Raw genomic sequence first — 18,319 nt, forward strand, 5'->3', positions numbered from 1 at the left:
GTGAAGTTCTAAATAAAGCAGGTTAGGCTGCCCTAGTACACAGTACTGAAAGCACATTTTTAAAGTGATGCTTAATGCACAGTAGCCTATTTTACATAGCATAATTACATAGCGCAAATATACAGTTTTGTGTGATGCTTTAATGTGAAGTAAAATAGGCTACTGCGCATTAAAATGCACATGTAGACGCACCTTATTTGCCTTTCTAGAAGATTTGCTTTGACCCAGTGAAATTCTGAGTGAAATTAGATGATGGTCTAATGCACTGGTTCTCAACCTTTTTTGTACCAGGACCCATTTGTAAACATCATTGGCCAGTCCCAACCCAGTGCTCTTCACTCCTACCCTTTGCCCCCAGCCCCTCAGTGTGTAGAGTGGGGGGGGGGGGGGTCCAAGCAGCCCCTTGCAGGCTGAAACTCTGCCAAACAGCAAGGGAAAAGCCCTGGCTTCCCATGCTTTTCTCTGTTAAAGGAAAATCCATTTTTAAAGTTTATTCACAACCTTGCAATTTACTTTTGGGTTGGAACCCATGGGCTGAGAAACGCTAATCTAGTGGTCCCTTGTGGCCAACCAATTGGTAACAATTTTTAAGCAAATCTCTTCAGGGGAGAGAAGGGTCAAGTTTTTCCATCTGAATGGCTAGTGACCGTTGCTGCCTGGATAAGGGTGGACGCCAGGCAGTGTCTGGAGGAATCAACAGCGAAATGCTTCCAGGGGCACTTTGGGTTTGGCCTCGATTCAGCAAGGTTCCAAAGCATGTGCTCAACTTTCAGCTTATGAACAGTCCAGTTGAATGGTCATGTGCTTGGAGAGCAGAACATGCTTAAGTGCTTTGCTGAACCAAATCCAAGGAAGCCGAAGTTGTTGTCTTCCAACATACACACACAGACAGCACGTCAACACTCTGGCTATCACTCTGGGGTCTGTGCTGTGCTGGCTCCTAGCCAAACCCCTGGATATAGCTCAGGAATCGATCTCTTAGGCAGCTCAAGGGGGGCTCGTGCTTGGCATCTACCTCTCCATGGTGTGTCCTCGGCAGCTGTTCAGGACACTCAGCATCCAGCCCTTTCAAAACTGAAGCCTGATAGTCATAGCCTTGTTTCCTCCTTACACCCCTGTCTGCTTGCCCCTGATACATAGGGCTTGGCCTCCTCAGGCCGCAAAGACCCACAGGCCTGCATTTGTTTCTTTTTCAAATACATTTCATGAGTCTTTCATAATTACTCCAGGAGTGTACACAGGCTCTGGGGAAAGCATCAGATAAATCAAAACTGACGCAATCTCCACTCCAGCCTTTGCTTTACAAACAATGACACTCTCCCTGTGCAGTCTTCTCTTTATTGGAAATTGGGCCAGAGAGGCAGGCTTTGCCTTGTGTCCTGTAGAGCCACAGAATCAGGTTGTCAAGGAATAAGCTAGGAGGAAGTTAATTTCAGATAAGATGGCCTATGTTGAGAATGTCTTGTCACTACCTCTTAGACTTAACTACCTGCTGCAGGGACTGTGAGTACAGTGAGCTCCTCTGTTCTCAGCTGTCACAGTATGACACAAAAGGAGAGATGATCTCTAATATACGCAAGAGCAAAGCCATAAGCAGCTTAAAGTGAGAGCTTCTCAAAAGATTTCCCTCTCAATATAATTTTAATTAAAAGGGCTGGGGTTGGGGTTTTTTTTGGGGGGGGGGAGGGTGGTTAAACTTCATGGAATAATTTCCGTTTTGTAGAACAATGTCAACAAAACCAGCTCCCATTTTCTAACAGAACCTTAATCTTCTAACTGAAACAAGGTCTTCAAAAACCATTTAATTTTCAGTTTTCTACTACATATTTGTTCAAATACCAACAATTTGTTTGCTGGAAAATTTAGGAAAATTAAAAATGGAGTCTGAAATTTCCCAAGAAAACCAATTAGTATTTTTCAGCTAGTTGTTTTTAAAACTGGCACCATTGCTGGAGAGCTGCTATCAGCACTACCCATCACTGGTAAAGAGGCATGTGCAGTATGTGGACTTTCAGAGTTGTGTGTGTTACTATGTGAGCAAGTCTGCTTCTAATATTGCAGAGCAGAGCATTTACACAGAGCTCTCAAATACAGTTTAGTCTTAGAGAGCCAGGGACAATTCATTCTTTTTGTTCTTTCTTTCTTTTTAAGCTATAAGAGCCTACATTTCTCTTTTTACAATGTATTTTACATAAAAACTTTAAAAAAAAGAGAAATCTTATTAGGTAATTTGTAGCAGCTGTCAGAGTGACTTCAAGTGGAACTGATGTCACTAAAAGGAAAGTTTTTCTAATCACAAGTCAATCACCACCCTGTTCTAGGTACTGCGGCTTAGAAATATTCCACTTATCTAATTTTCCCTGTGCCTTTCTATTATTGGAACTTATTTTAGGGAAGAAATTGTTCTGGCCATTTAAAATCTAGAGTAGCACTTTGATCACTTTGATAACTGGATACTGTTTTTTCAAACAGGCAATTTGGAAAATAGAATTGACTCTGGCAGAAAATGATATTAAAAAAGGAAAAAAAAATGCAAGAAAAATGGCAATTTTGGAGACTCTGTAGGAAAGCAATAAAATGTTGCTTGGAGTTGTTATTAAGGATTCCACAGCATTACATAGGAAAATTGCATTATTTGAAAAATTATACTTAAAAGTCCAATATTTGTATTTGTGGTTTTCCTGTATGATTAGAGGGGGAGAACATGTAAATATAACTGTAATGTTTTAATTGTATAATTCCTTTCTTTTCATTCAAGCTTGCAGGGAATTTTGTATCTTAAACAAAAACACTTGGTCTGTGAATTCTGCCAAACTTTCCCAAAATACTGCTATCCACACATCGTTATTTGTTGACTTCTTTTGTAAAAATAAAGAGGTCTTTTTTCAAGGTAGAAAACTAGCTTCCTTGACCTGGCTACAACAGCCATGAATGTAGGGTGTGGTGGGGAATCTCCTTTTTAAATTGTGAATGTGTTTCTCCAGGATGAAAGTATTTATTCTTTTGCCTACTAAGCCATGGATCATCCAGGATTAGAAAAGTTATTTTTCTTTCGATTCTGATGAGGTTTGTCCTTGATGTTGCTTTACAAAGAAGAAAGTGTACTAGATAATAAAGAACTTTACATTGCTAGAATTTTTGACACTCTCTTTCTTGCTCAGTGAGGGCCTCTGCTTTATTTGTAATAAGATTCAGGGTCAAAAGCAGGAAACTAATTATTTGTTACTGCATGCATACACATGTGACTGTAGAACTGCAAGGGTATACATATATGTGCATACTCATATGCATGTATGTTTGTATATACATGTGTGTTTTCTCCTTCATCATGCTTGGAGCTGTTTTTTCAGCTCAGCTTCAAACATGAGAAGCCAGAAATGTTCTGTGTATTTTATGTCATAACCTGTGCTTTGGGGGCTTACAGCTTGGAGCCCCCAGAAACGCTGAGGCAGCTGCAGCAGCCACTGAGTTGGGGCTTCTTCTTTTTTTCAAAGGGCCAGGAGCTGGGGCAGGTGGGGCAGTCATGGGGGAGCAGGCAGGGATCCCCCCATGTTCCCCTCCCCACTCCCCCACCCCTACTTACTAGCATGGAGTTTGGGTCCATCTCCTTGCAGCAGAAAGCAGGGACTGCTCAAATTGCCTAAGCTCTCCAAATCTTTTCCAAATTGATTCAGAGAGCTTCAAATCGATTCGGACCTTTTCATTGTTCTCCTGATTTGATTCAGATTCAGTGATTTGCCCACTGAATTGGGCCAAATCTCCTCTCAATTAAATCAGCACCTGAAGCTTTGAACAGCCCTACTCTCCAGCATGATTCTTAAGGTAATAATACTTTTTTTTTCTTTAAAAATTACTTTGATGTGTTTGTACCACACCCAGAATAATGTGCTACTGGCCCATAATGAGAGATTGTAACACTCAATATAGAACTACAGACAGTGAGGGTTGTAAGGGACCTCGGGAAGTCACATCTAGTCCAGCCCCCTGCTCAAAGCAGGACCAGCCCCAGCTAGACCATCCCAGCCCAGGCTTTGTCCAGCTGGGTCTTAAACACCTCCAAGGATGGAGAGTCCACCTCTCTGGGTAACCTGTTCCAGTGTTTCACCACCCTCCTCATGAGAAAGTTCTTCCTAATATTTAACCTCAACTTCCCTTGCTGCAACTTGAGCCCATTGCTTCTTGTTCTGCCATCTGCCAACACTGAGAACAGTCCAGCTCCATCCTCTTTGGAAGCACCCTTCAGGAAACTGAAGGCTGCTATTAAATCCTCCCTCAATCTCCTCTTCTCCAGACTAAATGAACCTAATTCCCTCGGCCTCTCCTCATAAGTCAAAATATATATTAATATATTAATTGGCCGAGCCAAGCATGGTCCTGCACTTAACACCATGGCACTTCTCTGTCTGTCTGCCCATACTTCAGTCAATTTTGAATGCCACATCTAAGGGTTCAAACCCAAAAGCGTGTCAGAAAGCAGCTGTTAATCATTAATGCACACATACATACACACACGGAGGGCTTGTGTATATCACTGCTGTGGCGATTTCGAGACAGCTGCTGAGAAACAAACCTCTCCCCCTTGCTGGCATATGCTCAGATTTGCTGTAGAGAAGGCACAGAACCCACCCAGAATGGTTAACCCCATTTGCAGATGGAGCTGGCACACACCTATGTGCAGAGTTACCTAAATGCAGCTTTGGGCACTCACGTGCAAATTCAGCTAAATGCTGATTAAAGCTTCTAAACAGGGATTTAGAGGCAAGGCTTAGAGAGGTACTTAGTCACCCGAAGAAGCAGATAGTCACCTAATGGGGATAAGCTTTACTGGCCCAATGTACTGGTATAAGTAAATCCATATTGGCGGGCAGTGGTTAAGACATCTAGTGGTTCCAGAGACACAACACCAAGTTCTGGATTTGTGCCGCACGCTGCCCCCATCGACCTAGCTGTAAACAGGCACCTGATTGTTCAGGTTGCCAAGTCAAGTGGCTGGACTGGATGTTACATGTATCATGGCCTTGTGTGCTGCTGGCTAAAGAAACTGCTAGTTCTTAAACCTTGTGGGCTGTTTGGCTTGGGCAGACTCTCAGCGTGTGTCGACACTGTGGCAGTTGCATTATTTCAGCAGTGCCAGGGTCGTTAAAGTCTGTGCACCGGGCCTCTGGCCCTCCCATTTCACAGTTTAGCTCCTGGAGGCCTTGTGGAAGCTGAGGCAGAAGGGACACTGTAGATTACTGGCTTGATAGAGCCATGGTGGCTGAAGAGATGAAACAAATGAATAAACAGAGACAAGAATAGCTGGGAAGAGGCACCAAGATTGTCCGCTTGGAATGCTTTAGATTAAACATTACTGCTGTGAACGGAGAAAGAGCAGGGGTCCGTGCCCTTGCCCAGCAGGAACATAAGTTCCTAAATCCTGTAGATGCCACCAACTTTCTTTGTGGAGATGAGGGTACTAGAAAGAAACACCATCCACTGTTAAACAGGATAAGCAGGATGCTGGCACGTTTGGGAAGGCTCTAAGAATGTGGTACAGATGCCACATATATACACACCACACCGAAGGCCGTCCAATGAGCAGAGAATGTTATTTTTCCCCTCTTTGACCCTCCTCTGTTTGTGCGCCAACGTGGTACAATGGTCTCTTTGAGAAGGGGCAGCTGACGGGGTGTTGGCAGGGAGGCTGGAAGTCGAAATTTGCAGCTGGGGGAAAACCAAATTCATTTCCAGGAGCTATCCTATAACGGATGCCAATTTCCAAAACAAAACTGCCATTTCTCTGCAATCACGACAGTTGCCTCAGAGCTGGAGGGAGCACAGGCTGCTACTTTCAGCTTAAAATGCTGCTAAATTAACACTTTCTTGCCTGGGATTGCAATTTGTATGCTATGTAATGCACACCTGCAAGTGATATGGAGTGCCGGGGAAAACTGACAGTGCATTTGCACGAGTCGTGGAGGGAAACCCTGCCTGGAGAGCCTAGGGGTGAGCTGCCATGGAGTGCAGGGCAGAGGCCAGAGGAGAGTTCTGGGATGCTAGCAGTCCCCTTCCCCACCACCACGGGCCCCTGGCAGAAGCACCGTGTGTTTGGAGGATTATGTACCACAACAGTCTGCCTCTGCATCCTGCATTTCCCTGCCCTCAGACATCATTCAGAAATCAATTTTTTTGTGATTGGCCTCTCTGTTTAGTCAGCCTATGTTTCTGCCATGCAAGCTGGCCAGAAGAGTGCTCTGGGGAGGCCATCCAGTCACAAGATCAGGGAGCTGTGCTGGGTCAGAAGTCCACCAGGTTATTCAATCAGAAACCTCTCCGGTGCTCAGCTGACCTGTCCTTCAGCATCCGTAATGACAATGCCTTGCCTTCCATTTGATAATTATTCTGTTGCCCAACCACTCGGTTTCTTGTATTTCTGTTTCTTGTATCTAAGCTAAATTTAGCCCTTCTTAATGACAAACTCCTGTTTATTCCCCTGTGTGAGGTGAATGATTTCCCTCCTCCAATGATATTTAGTGATGGATAGTGTCCATATCCCCTCTAGACCATGCAGTGAGCTCCCCTAACCTCTCCTCTGTTGCTATAACTATTTAGTATTTCATTATGGTAATGTCCCCATTAAAGGTCTGGGTCCCATGTAGCAGGATCTGTACAGGCACGTGACAAAGATGACAGGCCCTGCCCTTAACGCTCATGACCCTGCAAGTCAGACTGGGTGCCACAGGTGTGCAACAGGGACCAAAAGGTGGGGGAGGTGGGCTGGGATGATACAATGAACATAAAGCAAGCAGAGTGGACCAGAACATCCAAAGCCTCAGCCTGCTCCTTGCTAGCTAATGCCAGCTATGGGTGGCTTCTTGTATGTCTATGGGGAGACAGAAGGGGTAGTATAGGAATTGGGCACAGAGATCCTCAAGGGAGAAGCAGACAGGCAGATGGTAGGGGCTGGCATCACTGCATCCCAGCAGGGCTACATGGAGAATGGCTAAGGACAAGTTCTTGTGACTGATGTAGCAGGTGTAGGGCTGGTTTTAGGGTGAGCAATCACAGCCCTCTGGGCTCAGTCAATGCCAGGCACCCAGTAAGCAGGTAGAAGCAGAGAGAGACCCATGGTCTGCTTGGGGTCTCTAGGAATCGAGTCCCAGCTTGGGATGGTGAAGCAGAGGGAGCTGGTGGAGGGACGCAAAAGGAGTGGTGTGGTCAGGGGAATGAGCAAAGAAAAAAGCTGGTGCACCCTCCTGTCCTCTGTGCTCAGCTACCCAGGAGCCCCCCAGATGCTAAGTCCATTTGTCCAGCACCTCTGTCTCTTCCACTTCCTGGGACAGAGGTTGAGGACATTTTTCCATAACAAAGGGAGGCAAATGCCAGAGCTAAAGGTAAAATCCCACGGCATTTCTATGCCTATGAATGGACTGAATATGTGGTGCCGTTTCTGACTAGCTCAGGTGCTTCCATGTTACCTCCCTGTCCCTGAGCTATCTCTGGCCTTCATTCTCCCACCTCCCATGCAGGTCCACAGTGCTGGATTTTCCAGGCAGAAGCAGGCAATTCCCCTTCAGCTCCCCCCAACCTTTCCCACACATACTATAATTAGGGGGCAAGAGACACTCCTCCAGGCTTGGGTGTCTTGGGATTTTCTTTGCTGGCATGCACTCGACTAGGACATGAATTAAATTGCAAGCAGCCCAGCTTGCATGGCCACTTCCAGGTCGGCCTTTGTGTCAACTGACCTTTTTTTTTCTCTTGCCCTCATGAATAAATAATAAATGGCTCATTTATTCTGAGATAAGAAAAGCAGGAAGTTTACAAAAAGCACAGCACAAAAACACCACTGCGAACTGTAAAACGCCATGGCTCATAGCAACCGCTGGCAAGCAGCTCACCCCTCCGCCTTCCTCTAATTAAAGGCTGTTTCCATATAATCCAAAGACGGCTGTGTGCAGACACAGAGTTTACAGAGAGAATATTCCAGGCACACTCTCAACTACAGCTGTAAGGAGGAAAAAAACAGGACTATTCTGTTCTCCTGCAGCTGGCTCCAGTTACAGCCAGCTCCCTGATTCGAGATGTCTGGTGTATGTTTAAAGAGACTCCACCTTCCCATATACAAACTTTAACAAAATATTTTACCAAACTGGCTCATCCATTTCCTCTGATCACTGCCGCTAATCAGTGGATCAGCTTGTAAACAGAAACTTGTTCCATTATAAGCAGCCTGCCCCCTAGCCCAGGGTGCCAAGTGATATCACAGCCCAGTGCGGTGACTTCACCAGTGTCAGACTGCGATATCACTAATTGAATCTGGAAAAAGAACGGCACTTTCAGTGGAGAGTGCTTCTATTTACATACCGACAGCTCAGGAATCAGCAACACAGAGCAAAAGGATGCGATTGTTTCATGGGAATTTGCTGAAATATTTGCAAGAGGCTGCGTAATTGGTATGTTTCAAGTCAGAAGCAGGGATTTCTCACCACAGCGCTCTCATTATTCTTATGTATGATATTCATTACAGTCACGTCCACTCAAGAACCAGGTCCTATTGTGCCAGGTGCTGTACAAATACACTGGAAGAAAAGCTGTCTGGCTTGAGGTCGCAGTCCAATTATCAGCTATAATGTGTATTGGTAGAGATGGAAAACCTACCTTTGCTCTGAAGTGGTATAGTAAGGACACAAAAATGGAAGCAGGAAGGAACGGCATTGCTGGGCCTGCAGTTAATATTTTCCAAAATGCCTAAATATATTAGGGACCTGAGCCTAACAATGCTCGAAGTGCTTAAGTGACTTGGGAACCTAAATCTCATTTTCAAAATGGTTGTTAGTATCTAGGGATGGATTTTCAAAGCTGCTTAAACTCAGAGGTGTGTCCAGGGGGCATTTCAAAAGCCTCTGAGACCGCTGGACGTGCAGCCTCCACAGACTCCACTAGGAGCAAGGCCTTTACGTGCTCTTCTGAATCCCACCTAGCACACCACTGCATTTTCCAATCTTTCCGAGTCCCAAGTACCTATGGACTGCTTTCATGGTACCCTGGGTTTGCTGCCAAGAGGCATGCCCCTCGCCCCTCCCATTATGCTAAACCTGGAAATAAGGCAATGAAGTGGTGCTCAAACAGGCTGGAGAGGGAGAGAGAGTGCTCAAGACTGGTGACAGTGGGGTCTCCAGGGGCAGCCTCACTTCCTCAGATCCAGGTTTTGTGTGCAGTGTGGTTGCAGGGGGCAGAGCCATGCTCCTTGGCATGGTCTCCAGCACTCTGGAGAAAGGGTGTAAAGATCCCTTCAGTCACTTCTGCAAATGGGACTGAGACTTCTCACTCACCCATGCACTTTGGACAAAGTTATCCTCCTCCATCCCCCCAGCTCCCTGTCGTGACCCACTGCCCTGCCACACAGTCCCTCTATGGGGAGATGTCTCACCACCAGCAGGTCAGAGCCAGACAGTGGAGCCTCGTTCCCAGAGGAGCGAGGCTTGGGAAGGCTACCAACCACACGCTGCAGGGAAGGAAGGGCCCCAGTGGGAAAAGCAGATCTGAGAACTCACCTCGATCTCCACATAGTCATGGAGCTTCTTGCAGGTGGCAGCGAAGGTTTCTGTTGTGCCAAATTCAAAGTACCACAGCTTGTTCTTCATCCTGAAACATACAACATGGAGATGGGGGGTGGCTTTTCACTGAGTGGCTCATTGCCAAATCCAGTGACCACACACGGCTAGCTTTCTGTGTTCCTGCTCAGCCAACCCAGGGCACTCAGGCCTTGAAGAAGAGGAAACATGGCACTAAGACAGGAAGACTGCACCCTGGTGCTGCTCAGTCTCTTCAGACAAGCGCATGCCCCCGAGAGATAGGTGTCCTTAGCCAGGCAATCATCTAGGGCCCTGAGGCTCTCTGATTAGGGGATGTCATGGCTGTTGAAGTCCAAGGCATAATGGAGCTGAGGTTTTCCGGGGCAAGCATACAGCTTTCAGGCTGTGGATGGAGACCTTCGACAGCTTTGCATATGCAACCTGTGCTCTGCTGAGCTCCTTTCTTGCTGAGCTACTCTGTGCTGGGCATGAGGTTGGGAATCCTGAAGGGAGTCACTCCCATTTTGGCCAGTCAAAACTACCACAGAACCACCTTCTACGTGGGATCCTCAGATCCCCCCAGCCAGATCCAGGCAGGACAGAGAATTACCGGGCTTAAAGATTTTCAATGAATGCCTCAGAGAAAACAGCAGCAGTTATAATCATAGCTTCTACAATACAAGCAGCCTCTCTGCCCTGGCCCTTTCTGCATCCCACATGGGTCAACACCTCCTCTCCCCCTGGACTCTGCTGTCTTTGGGAGGGCAGGTCCAGCAGGTCCCAGCACTTACGGCACAAGTCACATCCTCCCAGCTCCAAGGCCCCCCCTGGATTTGAGTATTGGCAAGGCACTGTGGATTGATACAAGGCTGATGGAGGGCCTGAGGGGGACTGGGATTGCCTGGCCCTGGGCTGTGGGGAAGAGCTAGGAGTGCCTGACCCATGGTGTGTGTCCATGTGTGTGCTGTACAGCCTCAACCAGGTACATGCATGTACACAGTACCTGGTTTTCTCTCTCCCTGCCATGTGTATGTTGCTGATTCAAACAGGGAGCCAGAAAGCCAGGTCTCTTGTACTACCAAAGTATCTCACATTAACAACGGGCTAACTTAATTTTTTGCTATAAGGCTGGTGAAGAGAGGAAATAACTAGGCCTTAAAGTTGAGGGTAGGACTAAAATATATGCAGGCCTCACTGTCTTGGAAAAAGAGGCTGAAGTCAGTGAGAAGAGACTGCAGGTGGTTTCATACCCCAATAATCATACTTCCAAACAGAAAAAGGGTTGACTGGCTGGGTAACAGCTCCAAATGCAAGGATCTAGGGCCTTAAAGAGTGATGGATCGCATATGAGTCAGCAGTGCAAAGCTAGAGTAAAAATGGAGTATGCTATATTGGGCTACATTAATAGGACTGCGTGTAGAACAAATGAGGTAATTCTTTCCGTTGCCTTAGCACTGGTTAGGGCCATTTAGGGCACTGGTGACAGCTCCATGCCCCAGATTTCTCAAACAACAGCACTCAGTTTTCAGCAAATGTTGCATAAATTAGACTGCTCAAATCAGAGCTTGGCCTTGAAAACCTACAGCAGGCACCCTCACAAGCTGGCATCCAGTCATGGACATGGTTACATGGCTGTTTAGACTAATTCCCCATTATGAGTTCAAAGCATACCACAAATATCATAAATATTTGGTGGACTGTGTAAGCTGAAGGGTGTCAAGTATGTGGTCTGACTTGGACACCTAGGTGGCCTCACTTAGGTGTCCAAGCTTAACAACTTGGCTGGAGGTCAACAGGCAAGGAGTTCAGAGGAGATCAATCCACGCAAAGGGCAAGAAAGTCTGCCCCATTCAATCAGATCAGTTCAGAGGAAGAGAGGAGGGCAGACAAGATGGCAGTGAGAAAATACAGTTACGATGGGATGCCACGCTAGAGAGAGGGGCTGATTATCCCAAGAAGCCAATGCAAGCAGAACATGCACTAAAGTGCCACTGCCGCAAGGAAGCACAACTAAAATCTGCCAAGGAGCTAACTAGCACTTCTTGAACTAAGGCCTAGTGAAGGCCTGACCATAGAGGAAGTTGTGATTCTTGGAAGTAGTCAGCACCCAAAATGTGGTTGACTTCTGAGAAGTGAGGTCATCTGACAGGACATGGAGCATATCCAGGGCACCTAAAGTACAAATGACTTCATAAGTTTAGCAGGTTCTGCCATCAGCCAGCACCATCGAAAACCAGAAGACAAGGAGATGGCCATACACCCCATGTATGCATGTCCCTTCTGGCGCACAGATGGGCAGTGACCTTTCCTCACCAGCTGCAGGGAATCAGGTTCTCTGCACAATACAATCTATAATATATAGTGGACACAGAGCTGCTATCATTGAAAATATCCAGGGTTTCATAGTTTCATAGTGCTTAGGGTTGGAAGGGACCTAAACAGATCATCAGGTCCAACCCCCTGCCCTGGACAGGAACGAGTGTGGGGTTACAACACCCCAGCCAAATATCTGTCCAGCCTCCTCTTGGAGGCCCTCAAGGTAGAAGAGAGCACCACCTCCCTTGGGTGCCCATTCCAGAGCCTGGCAGCCCTCACTGTAAAGTAATGTCTCCTGATGTCCAGCCTGAACCTTCTTTCTAACAATTTGTAGCCATTATTCCTAGTAACCCCAGGTGGTGCCTGGGGAACAGAGCCTCATCCAGTTCCCACTGATCCCGCCTCAGCCTTCTCTTGTGGAGGCTGAACAGGTTCAGGCCCTTCAGCCTCTCCTCGTAGGGCATGCCCTGCTGCCCCTTGACCATGCAAGTGGCCTTCCCCTGGACCCTCTTAATGCTAGCGACATCCCTCTTGAAGTGCAGTGCCCAGAACTGGACGCAGCACTCCAACTGTGGCCTGACCAACACTGCAGAGAGGTGAAGGATCACCTTCCTGGACCTGCTCGTGATGCATCTGTGGATGCACAACAAGGGGAGTTAGCCTTACTGACCGCTTCCTCACATTGGTGGTTCATGTCCATCCTGGAGCCAACAATGACTCCAAGATCCCTTTCTGCCACCGTGTTGGCAAGAATGGAGTTCCCCAACCTGTAGGTGTGTTGCTGGTTCCTTCTCCCTAGATGTAGCACCTTGCACCTGTCTGTGTTGCACTCCATCCTATTCTCATCCGCCCACCTCTGCAACCTATCTAGAACTGGCTGGATGCTGTCCCTCCCCTCCAGCGTGCCCACCTCACCCCACAACTTGGTCTCATCAGTGAATGTGGACAGCATGCTGTCCACACCCACCTCCAGATTGCTGATAAAGATGTTGACCAGTACAGGTCCCAGGACCAAGCCCTGGGGGACTCCACTGGCCACATCCCTCCAGTTCGAAAACAACCCATCCACCACCACTCTCTGGGTGTGACCATCTAGCCAATTTGCCACCCATCTGACTGTGTAGGCATCAGTGCCACAGTCACCTAGTTTTTTTGACAGAATATGGTGGGAAACAGTGTCAAAGGCCTTCTTAAAGTCCAGGAAGATGACATCCACCTCAACACCCTCGTCCACGGACTTTGTGACCTGATCATAAAAGGAAACCAGGTTAGTCAGACAGGATCCGCCCACAGTGAACCCATGCTGGTTGCTTCTGAGCAATACCTCCCCTGCTGGGCCCTTGCAGATGTGCTCCTTCGTAATTCTCTCAAAGGTCTTCCCAAGGTTTAGGAAAGGGTAGGACAGACAGATGTCAGAGTCAGGGGGACAAATGCTACCTGACCCTGGATCTCAAAAGTACGTAGGGTTCAGTAACACTGATGCAAAGGGAGAGTAACAAGGCCTGGACTCTGTCATGTGACAGCAGTGGAGAATCCTAAACAAGAGTTGCTTTCTTCTAATACTGAACCAAGGACTTAGGAGAAAAGAAAATGTAAGTATTAGTCTTAAATCTGCTTTCCTTCCAAGTGTCCGGTGTTCCTTCTATCCCATCCTCAGTGTTGCCAACACACGATATATCACAATCCTCAAAGCATTTTTTTCTTACAACCTCAGTTCCTCAAATTAGGTGGTTCTGGGACATCCTTGGCCTTTCTCTTCTTTCTTTCATTTTGTTTAGTTTGTTCTTTCTTTCTCTCTTATGTTCTTTTTCTTGTTCTCTCTTTCTTACTCTCTATCTTTCTTTCACATGAGCCTCTCATCCTCCTGGGTTAGAGCCTCAGACCAGTAAACTTACCATGTGCCACAGCAGGGCCCTCAACCACACTGTTGTGCTCTAGACAGGCTGCTTCCCAGATCTGAGAGTAGCCATCTCTGCTTGGACCTCAGGCAGGCCAACTGGGTGGGTTAACTGGAATATGCTCAATTTGCTACTTCATATATTTTGTATAAAAACACAACAAACTAGGCAAAAATAATCAAAAGATGTTTCATTAATCCTGTAGTCATTAGAATTAACTGTACATCTCTTTCATATTCATGAAACAAAATCAAGTCTTCCTGAGCATCTTGGCAGTGCATCCAGTGCTTCACTGTAATCCTGATTTATGTTTCTAATCAGAGTCTGCAGGGCTATGAAATAGGAGCTACATTACCAAGAGCAGCTAGCAGACAGCAGAATTGCAGCCCAAAGGATAGCTTGATTAATGGAACCATTAAAGACCTTTACAAAGGAGAGAGAGAGTCATTAACATCTGTGAAATGAAGAATTTAGAAGGGATCAGGTAGATTACAATGAGCCATAAAGTCAAGTGACTCCCTCACTGCTGCCTGACTAGAAATGCTGCTGCCACTGCCAGACAGTTGGTTTTAAACTTTGGGTGGAGCAGGAATCAAAGTGGGGTGCAACTGCACTCCCCATGGCTCCACTGTTGGATAAGGAATATGCTTATCAATAACTGGAGTTCTCCAAGATGAATTGCTCATGCATACATTATCACCTCTACGTAGGTTCAGGCTGTAAGCCTCTGATGCGAGACTTTTATGCCTTAATAGCGCCCATAGATTGCACTCCAGCTCCACTTCCTCCATGGCCTCCCTTACCTACACAGAGGGGTTACAACATGGTGTGCACTTCTGACTCCTCATTTCCCTCTCAACCATACAGCCTCTAAAATATGCGACTCTGAGGAAGAGGGAGAAGAGAGTATGGGGTTTGAATGTGCACATGGACCTTACATCTCAAAGGACTCCAGTTACTGGTAAATGTTTTCCTTTTCTCCCTTGAGAAGCGGTTCTTGTAGACATTCTTGTTGGGGAGGTGACTTTAACATAGCACCTTCACACACACGGAGGCAGGTCTTGGAGTCCTGTAGGCAGACCAAGATTGAAGGGTCACCATGCCAAATGCAGCATTGTTTCCTGAAGCCTCCACAATGATGTGATGATGAAGACATGTCTTGAGCTCCAGGATGTAGCTCTGCAGACACTGTGGAGAGAAACAGTCTAAGCCCTGGTGAAGTAAGCTCAAATCACTGATGGAGGGACTGATATTTCAGTCTCAATATCCAATTAGACAAGCTGTGGGGACTATGGATGGAGTAAAGTGTGCATTGCCATAGGCTCTAACAGTATGAATCTTATGCAGGGAAACAAGTTGGCCAAACTTTCGAGGAAACCAAGAATGACAGAATGGGAAAGCACAGACCAGCCATCAGTAGGCAGATGATGAGCTGAGAGAGCTGCCAAGTGAGCATTGATTCTTTAGCTCTAGCAGATAATCCAGGAGATGGAGGACTGGAGTGAAACGTCTGGAGTGACACCAACTGCCAAACTAGACCATTTCATCAAGAAGGCCAGCCTGGCAGAGTCCTTCCTACTGTGGCTAAGGAAGCCCCTGACCAGAGTCAAACATCCTTGTTCTAACTGTGAGGGCCATCCATGCCGAGAGAGGAAGGGAGTGCAGACCTGGAGGAAGCACCTTGCTGCCATCCTGCAGTAGGAGATCTAGGCCTGGGGCAAAGTCTTGGGATGTGACACTAACAGAAGCAATAGGTCTCGGGCCCAAAATAATCTTAGCCACATGGGAGCTACAAGGGTGATCCGAGACAGGCGGCATCTCACTTTGTGGGTCACATGCAGAATCACAGGCTTGGGGGTGAAGATGTACAGATGGTCTCCCAACCATGGAAACAGGAACTCAGCCAAAAGAGAGCTGGCACTAAAGCCTGCTGTGGAGCAGACAATCTGGTGCTTTCTCCCAGTTCGGTTGGGAAACCCCATTCTGCAAGCCACTGAAGAAAAATTGAGTGCTTGATCTCTCCACTCACAATAAATGAACAGTACTGTGTGAAGGTGATCCACTGTACCACTGTGGAGACTGGGAAGGTGCACCTCTGACAGGGGTACATGATAGTGGCACCAAAGATGAAGTGCCTCCCTACTGAAGACAGCTGAGGAGCTCTGCTGACCTGCCAGAGAGCTCCGAGAGCTCACTTGTTAGAGATCAGGGCATGGGCAGCAGAGGAAAGTTACGTAATACACAGGTGATATCCAGGGACCTTGTTCCCAGGGAGCCAGGAGCTGGAGCTGAAGTAAGGGTGAGCCAGAAGTCAATGCCAAGGTTAGGGTAAGCCAGGAGTCTGAGACAAAGTTGGGGTACGGCAGAAGTCAGAGCCAGGGCTGAGGCATGCCAAGGATCAGAATCAGAGCCAGGTGATTGGGACTGTCTGGGCCAACAAAACTCATTTGGCCCCATTACATAGAATTATATAGACAAAGCTGGAAGGGACCTCCAAAGGTCACGTAGTCCCACCCCAGCCTGAGGCAGGATAAGCCCTATCCCAACCATCCTGTGCAAATCTATTGTCTAACCTCTGACCAAGACTACATAGCCAGCTCTGACACAAACACAAAGACTAACACCCTAACCTGCCACAGGTAAACAGGAGGACCGTGACGGCTACCATCCTGCTGCTGTAAAAGTTGTTAATATACACTCGAGAGATTCCAGGAAGACAGCCACGTCCCCACCTAAAAGAAAGCACCCCCACATCTATACCAGTCTGACCATAGGGTCAAATTCCTTCCTGACCCCAAATATGGTGTCAGTTTGACCCTGAGTGGAGGGGCAAGACCCTCTAGTCAGGAAGTCCCAGTAGGAGCACTGGCATACCCCAGAAAACCCCCAAGCCTTGGTGGCAGGCAACACCCAATGCCACTGAAAAGGCTTTTTAAAAAAAACCCAAATCAGCCAGTGATGCACATAGCAACAGGAGGGGGGGAAAAATCCTTCTGGGCCCCATGTGGTAACCAGCAAAGTCCAGAAGCATGGGAAAAAGTAGCACAGTACAGGCTTACTATTCCTAAATCATCCTGGACCAATGCCTATGCATCTCCCCCTGGCTCTGGGTAGGACTGACAGAAACCTGTGCATGACAGGCAGCTGCACCAGCCTGAGGATTTTGGTGTGGGCATCATGCTGAAGTAACAACTTTATTCTGCTGCAGGAGATTTGCAGCAGGGGTGAAAGCAAAGAATAAGTCAACAGACAAATATGGTGCAATGTGCCAAAGATGTGCCTGATGAACTGCTAGGGAAAAGAGAAAGGAGGATCAGGGAAGGGAAAAGGATGTCAACCTACATCCAGCCAGAGAACTTGGATGCGATGACAGCAGATAAAGAACTCAGAGTAGGCAAAAAGGGAAAGTAAGCTAAGCTGGACAGCAGGCTGCAGCAGCAAGCTAACCAATGAACTGCTCCATCCCCTCCAGGAGGTTGGGGACTGAGAAGAAGGAAGGGCACGCTGCCCTTTATTCCCTCACCATGGGCAGCTGGCAGGGGATGCAAGGCTGGAGCATACTCCTTGGGCAGCGCTAAGGCATAAAAGTCTCCAGTCAAAGGCTCAGGGACTGAGCACACCCACAAGGGAGAACGTATGGACAATTAAACAAAGGAAAATGCTTCTTTTCTATAACCTCCGTGTCATTGTTACTTTGGCATAAACAATTTTCAACCCACAGAACAACAGGGAGTGAGATGGAGGTTACCAGATGTCCCAACTTGCTGACTCTCAGCAGTAAGTGATGAGTGCTAGAACAGGCCAAGAGGCGTAGGTGCTGGCAGGGTGATTCGTGGCCAGCCAGCATCAGTATGTGGGACTAAGGATCTTGTTAGGCCAACTGGCAGCTGATGGGGATGTGGGAACTGGGAAGCTGAGAGATGCACTAGGGGCAGGAGCTGGCACCATCTTCTAGGCTAGCCAGATGTGGGACACAGGGCTAGCCTGCAGCAGCCAATACTGGAAAAGGGGTAAGCTGTGTGGGCAAGGGGCAGATGCACTGGCAGTGTATGGTCTGACCAGCCTGCCATATTTAGCTATGAAACTGTGATCTCTTTTGTTTTGCAGAGCTCTGGGAGGACAATCCTGAGAGCAAAACTGGCAACCCACTGCATATGCCCTTTGAAAGGTTCTCAGTCCCCTGCTGGTCACCTGAGCTCTTCGCTTGAGTGGATGCAAGGGTGTGTAGCAGGGTTTCAGTGACCCTGCTCCCTGCCTTTTGCAAACAGAAGTTGACTTCTGTGGTACCATAAAAATGTTTCTGGCAGCACAAATGCCAAGTGAACAGATGCCACAGCCTTTTGCTGTACCACAAGTGCTCGCATTTTGTGGTGGCAACGAGCCTAGTAATCATTTATGCCGCCTTTTTGCTGTTATGTAGGAGACTGTGGGTAGCCTGTGGCTGCTCACACTCTCCAGCTCCCCTGCCCCGCAGGAAGTCCCTCAGCTTCAAGGCTTTGATCCTGTGGGAAGAGGGCCCTGGGCACCTCACCTGAGTGAGGGCCATCC

The 18,319-nt window shown here is 47.4% G+C and overlaps 1 protein-coding gene across 1 annotated transcript in view; it reads right to left on the reverse strand.

Annotated features, from left to right (window-relative positions):
* Positions 1-18,319, reverse strand: part of DGKG (diacylglycerol kinase gamma) — a 165,511-nt gene that overhangs the window by 39,081 nt on the left and 108,111 nt on the right. Inside the window, 1 exon segment of the mRNA XM_090052006.1 lies at positions 9,537-9,627. Coding sequence (XP_089908132.1) covers positions 9,537-9,627 — 91 coding nt within the window.

Source organism: Crocodylus siamensis, chromosome 6 (assembly GCF_052110815.1).
Source record: "Crocodylus siamensis isolate JL-2025a chromosome 6, ASM5211081v1, whole genome shotgun sequence".
NCBI lineage: Eukaryota > Metazoa > Chordata > Crocodylia > Crocodylidae > Crocodylus > Crocodylus siamensis.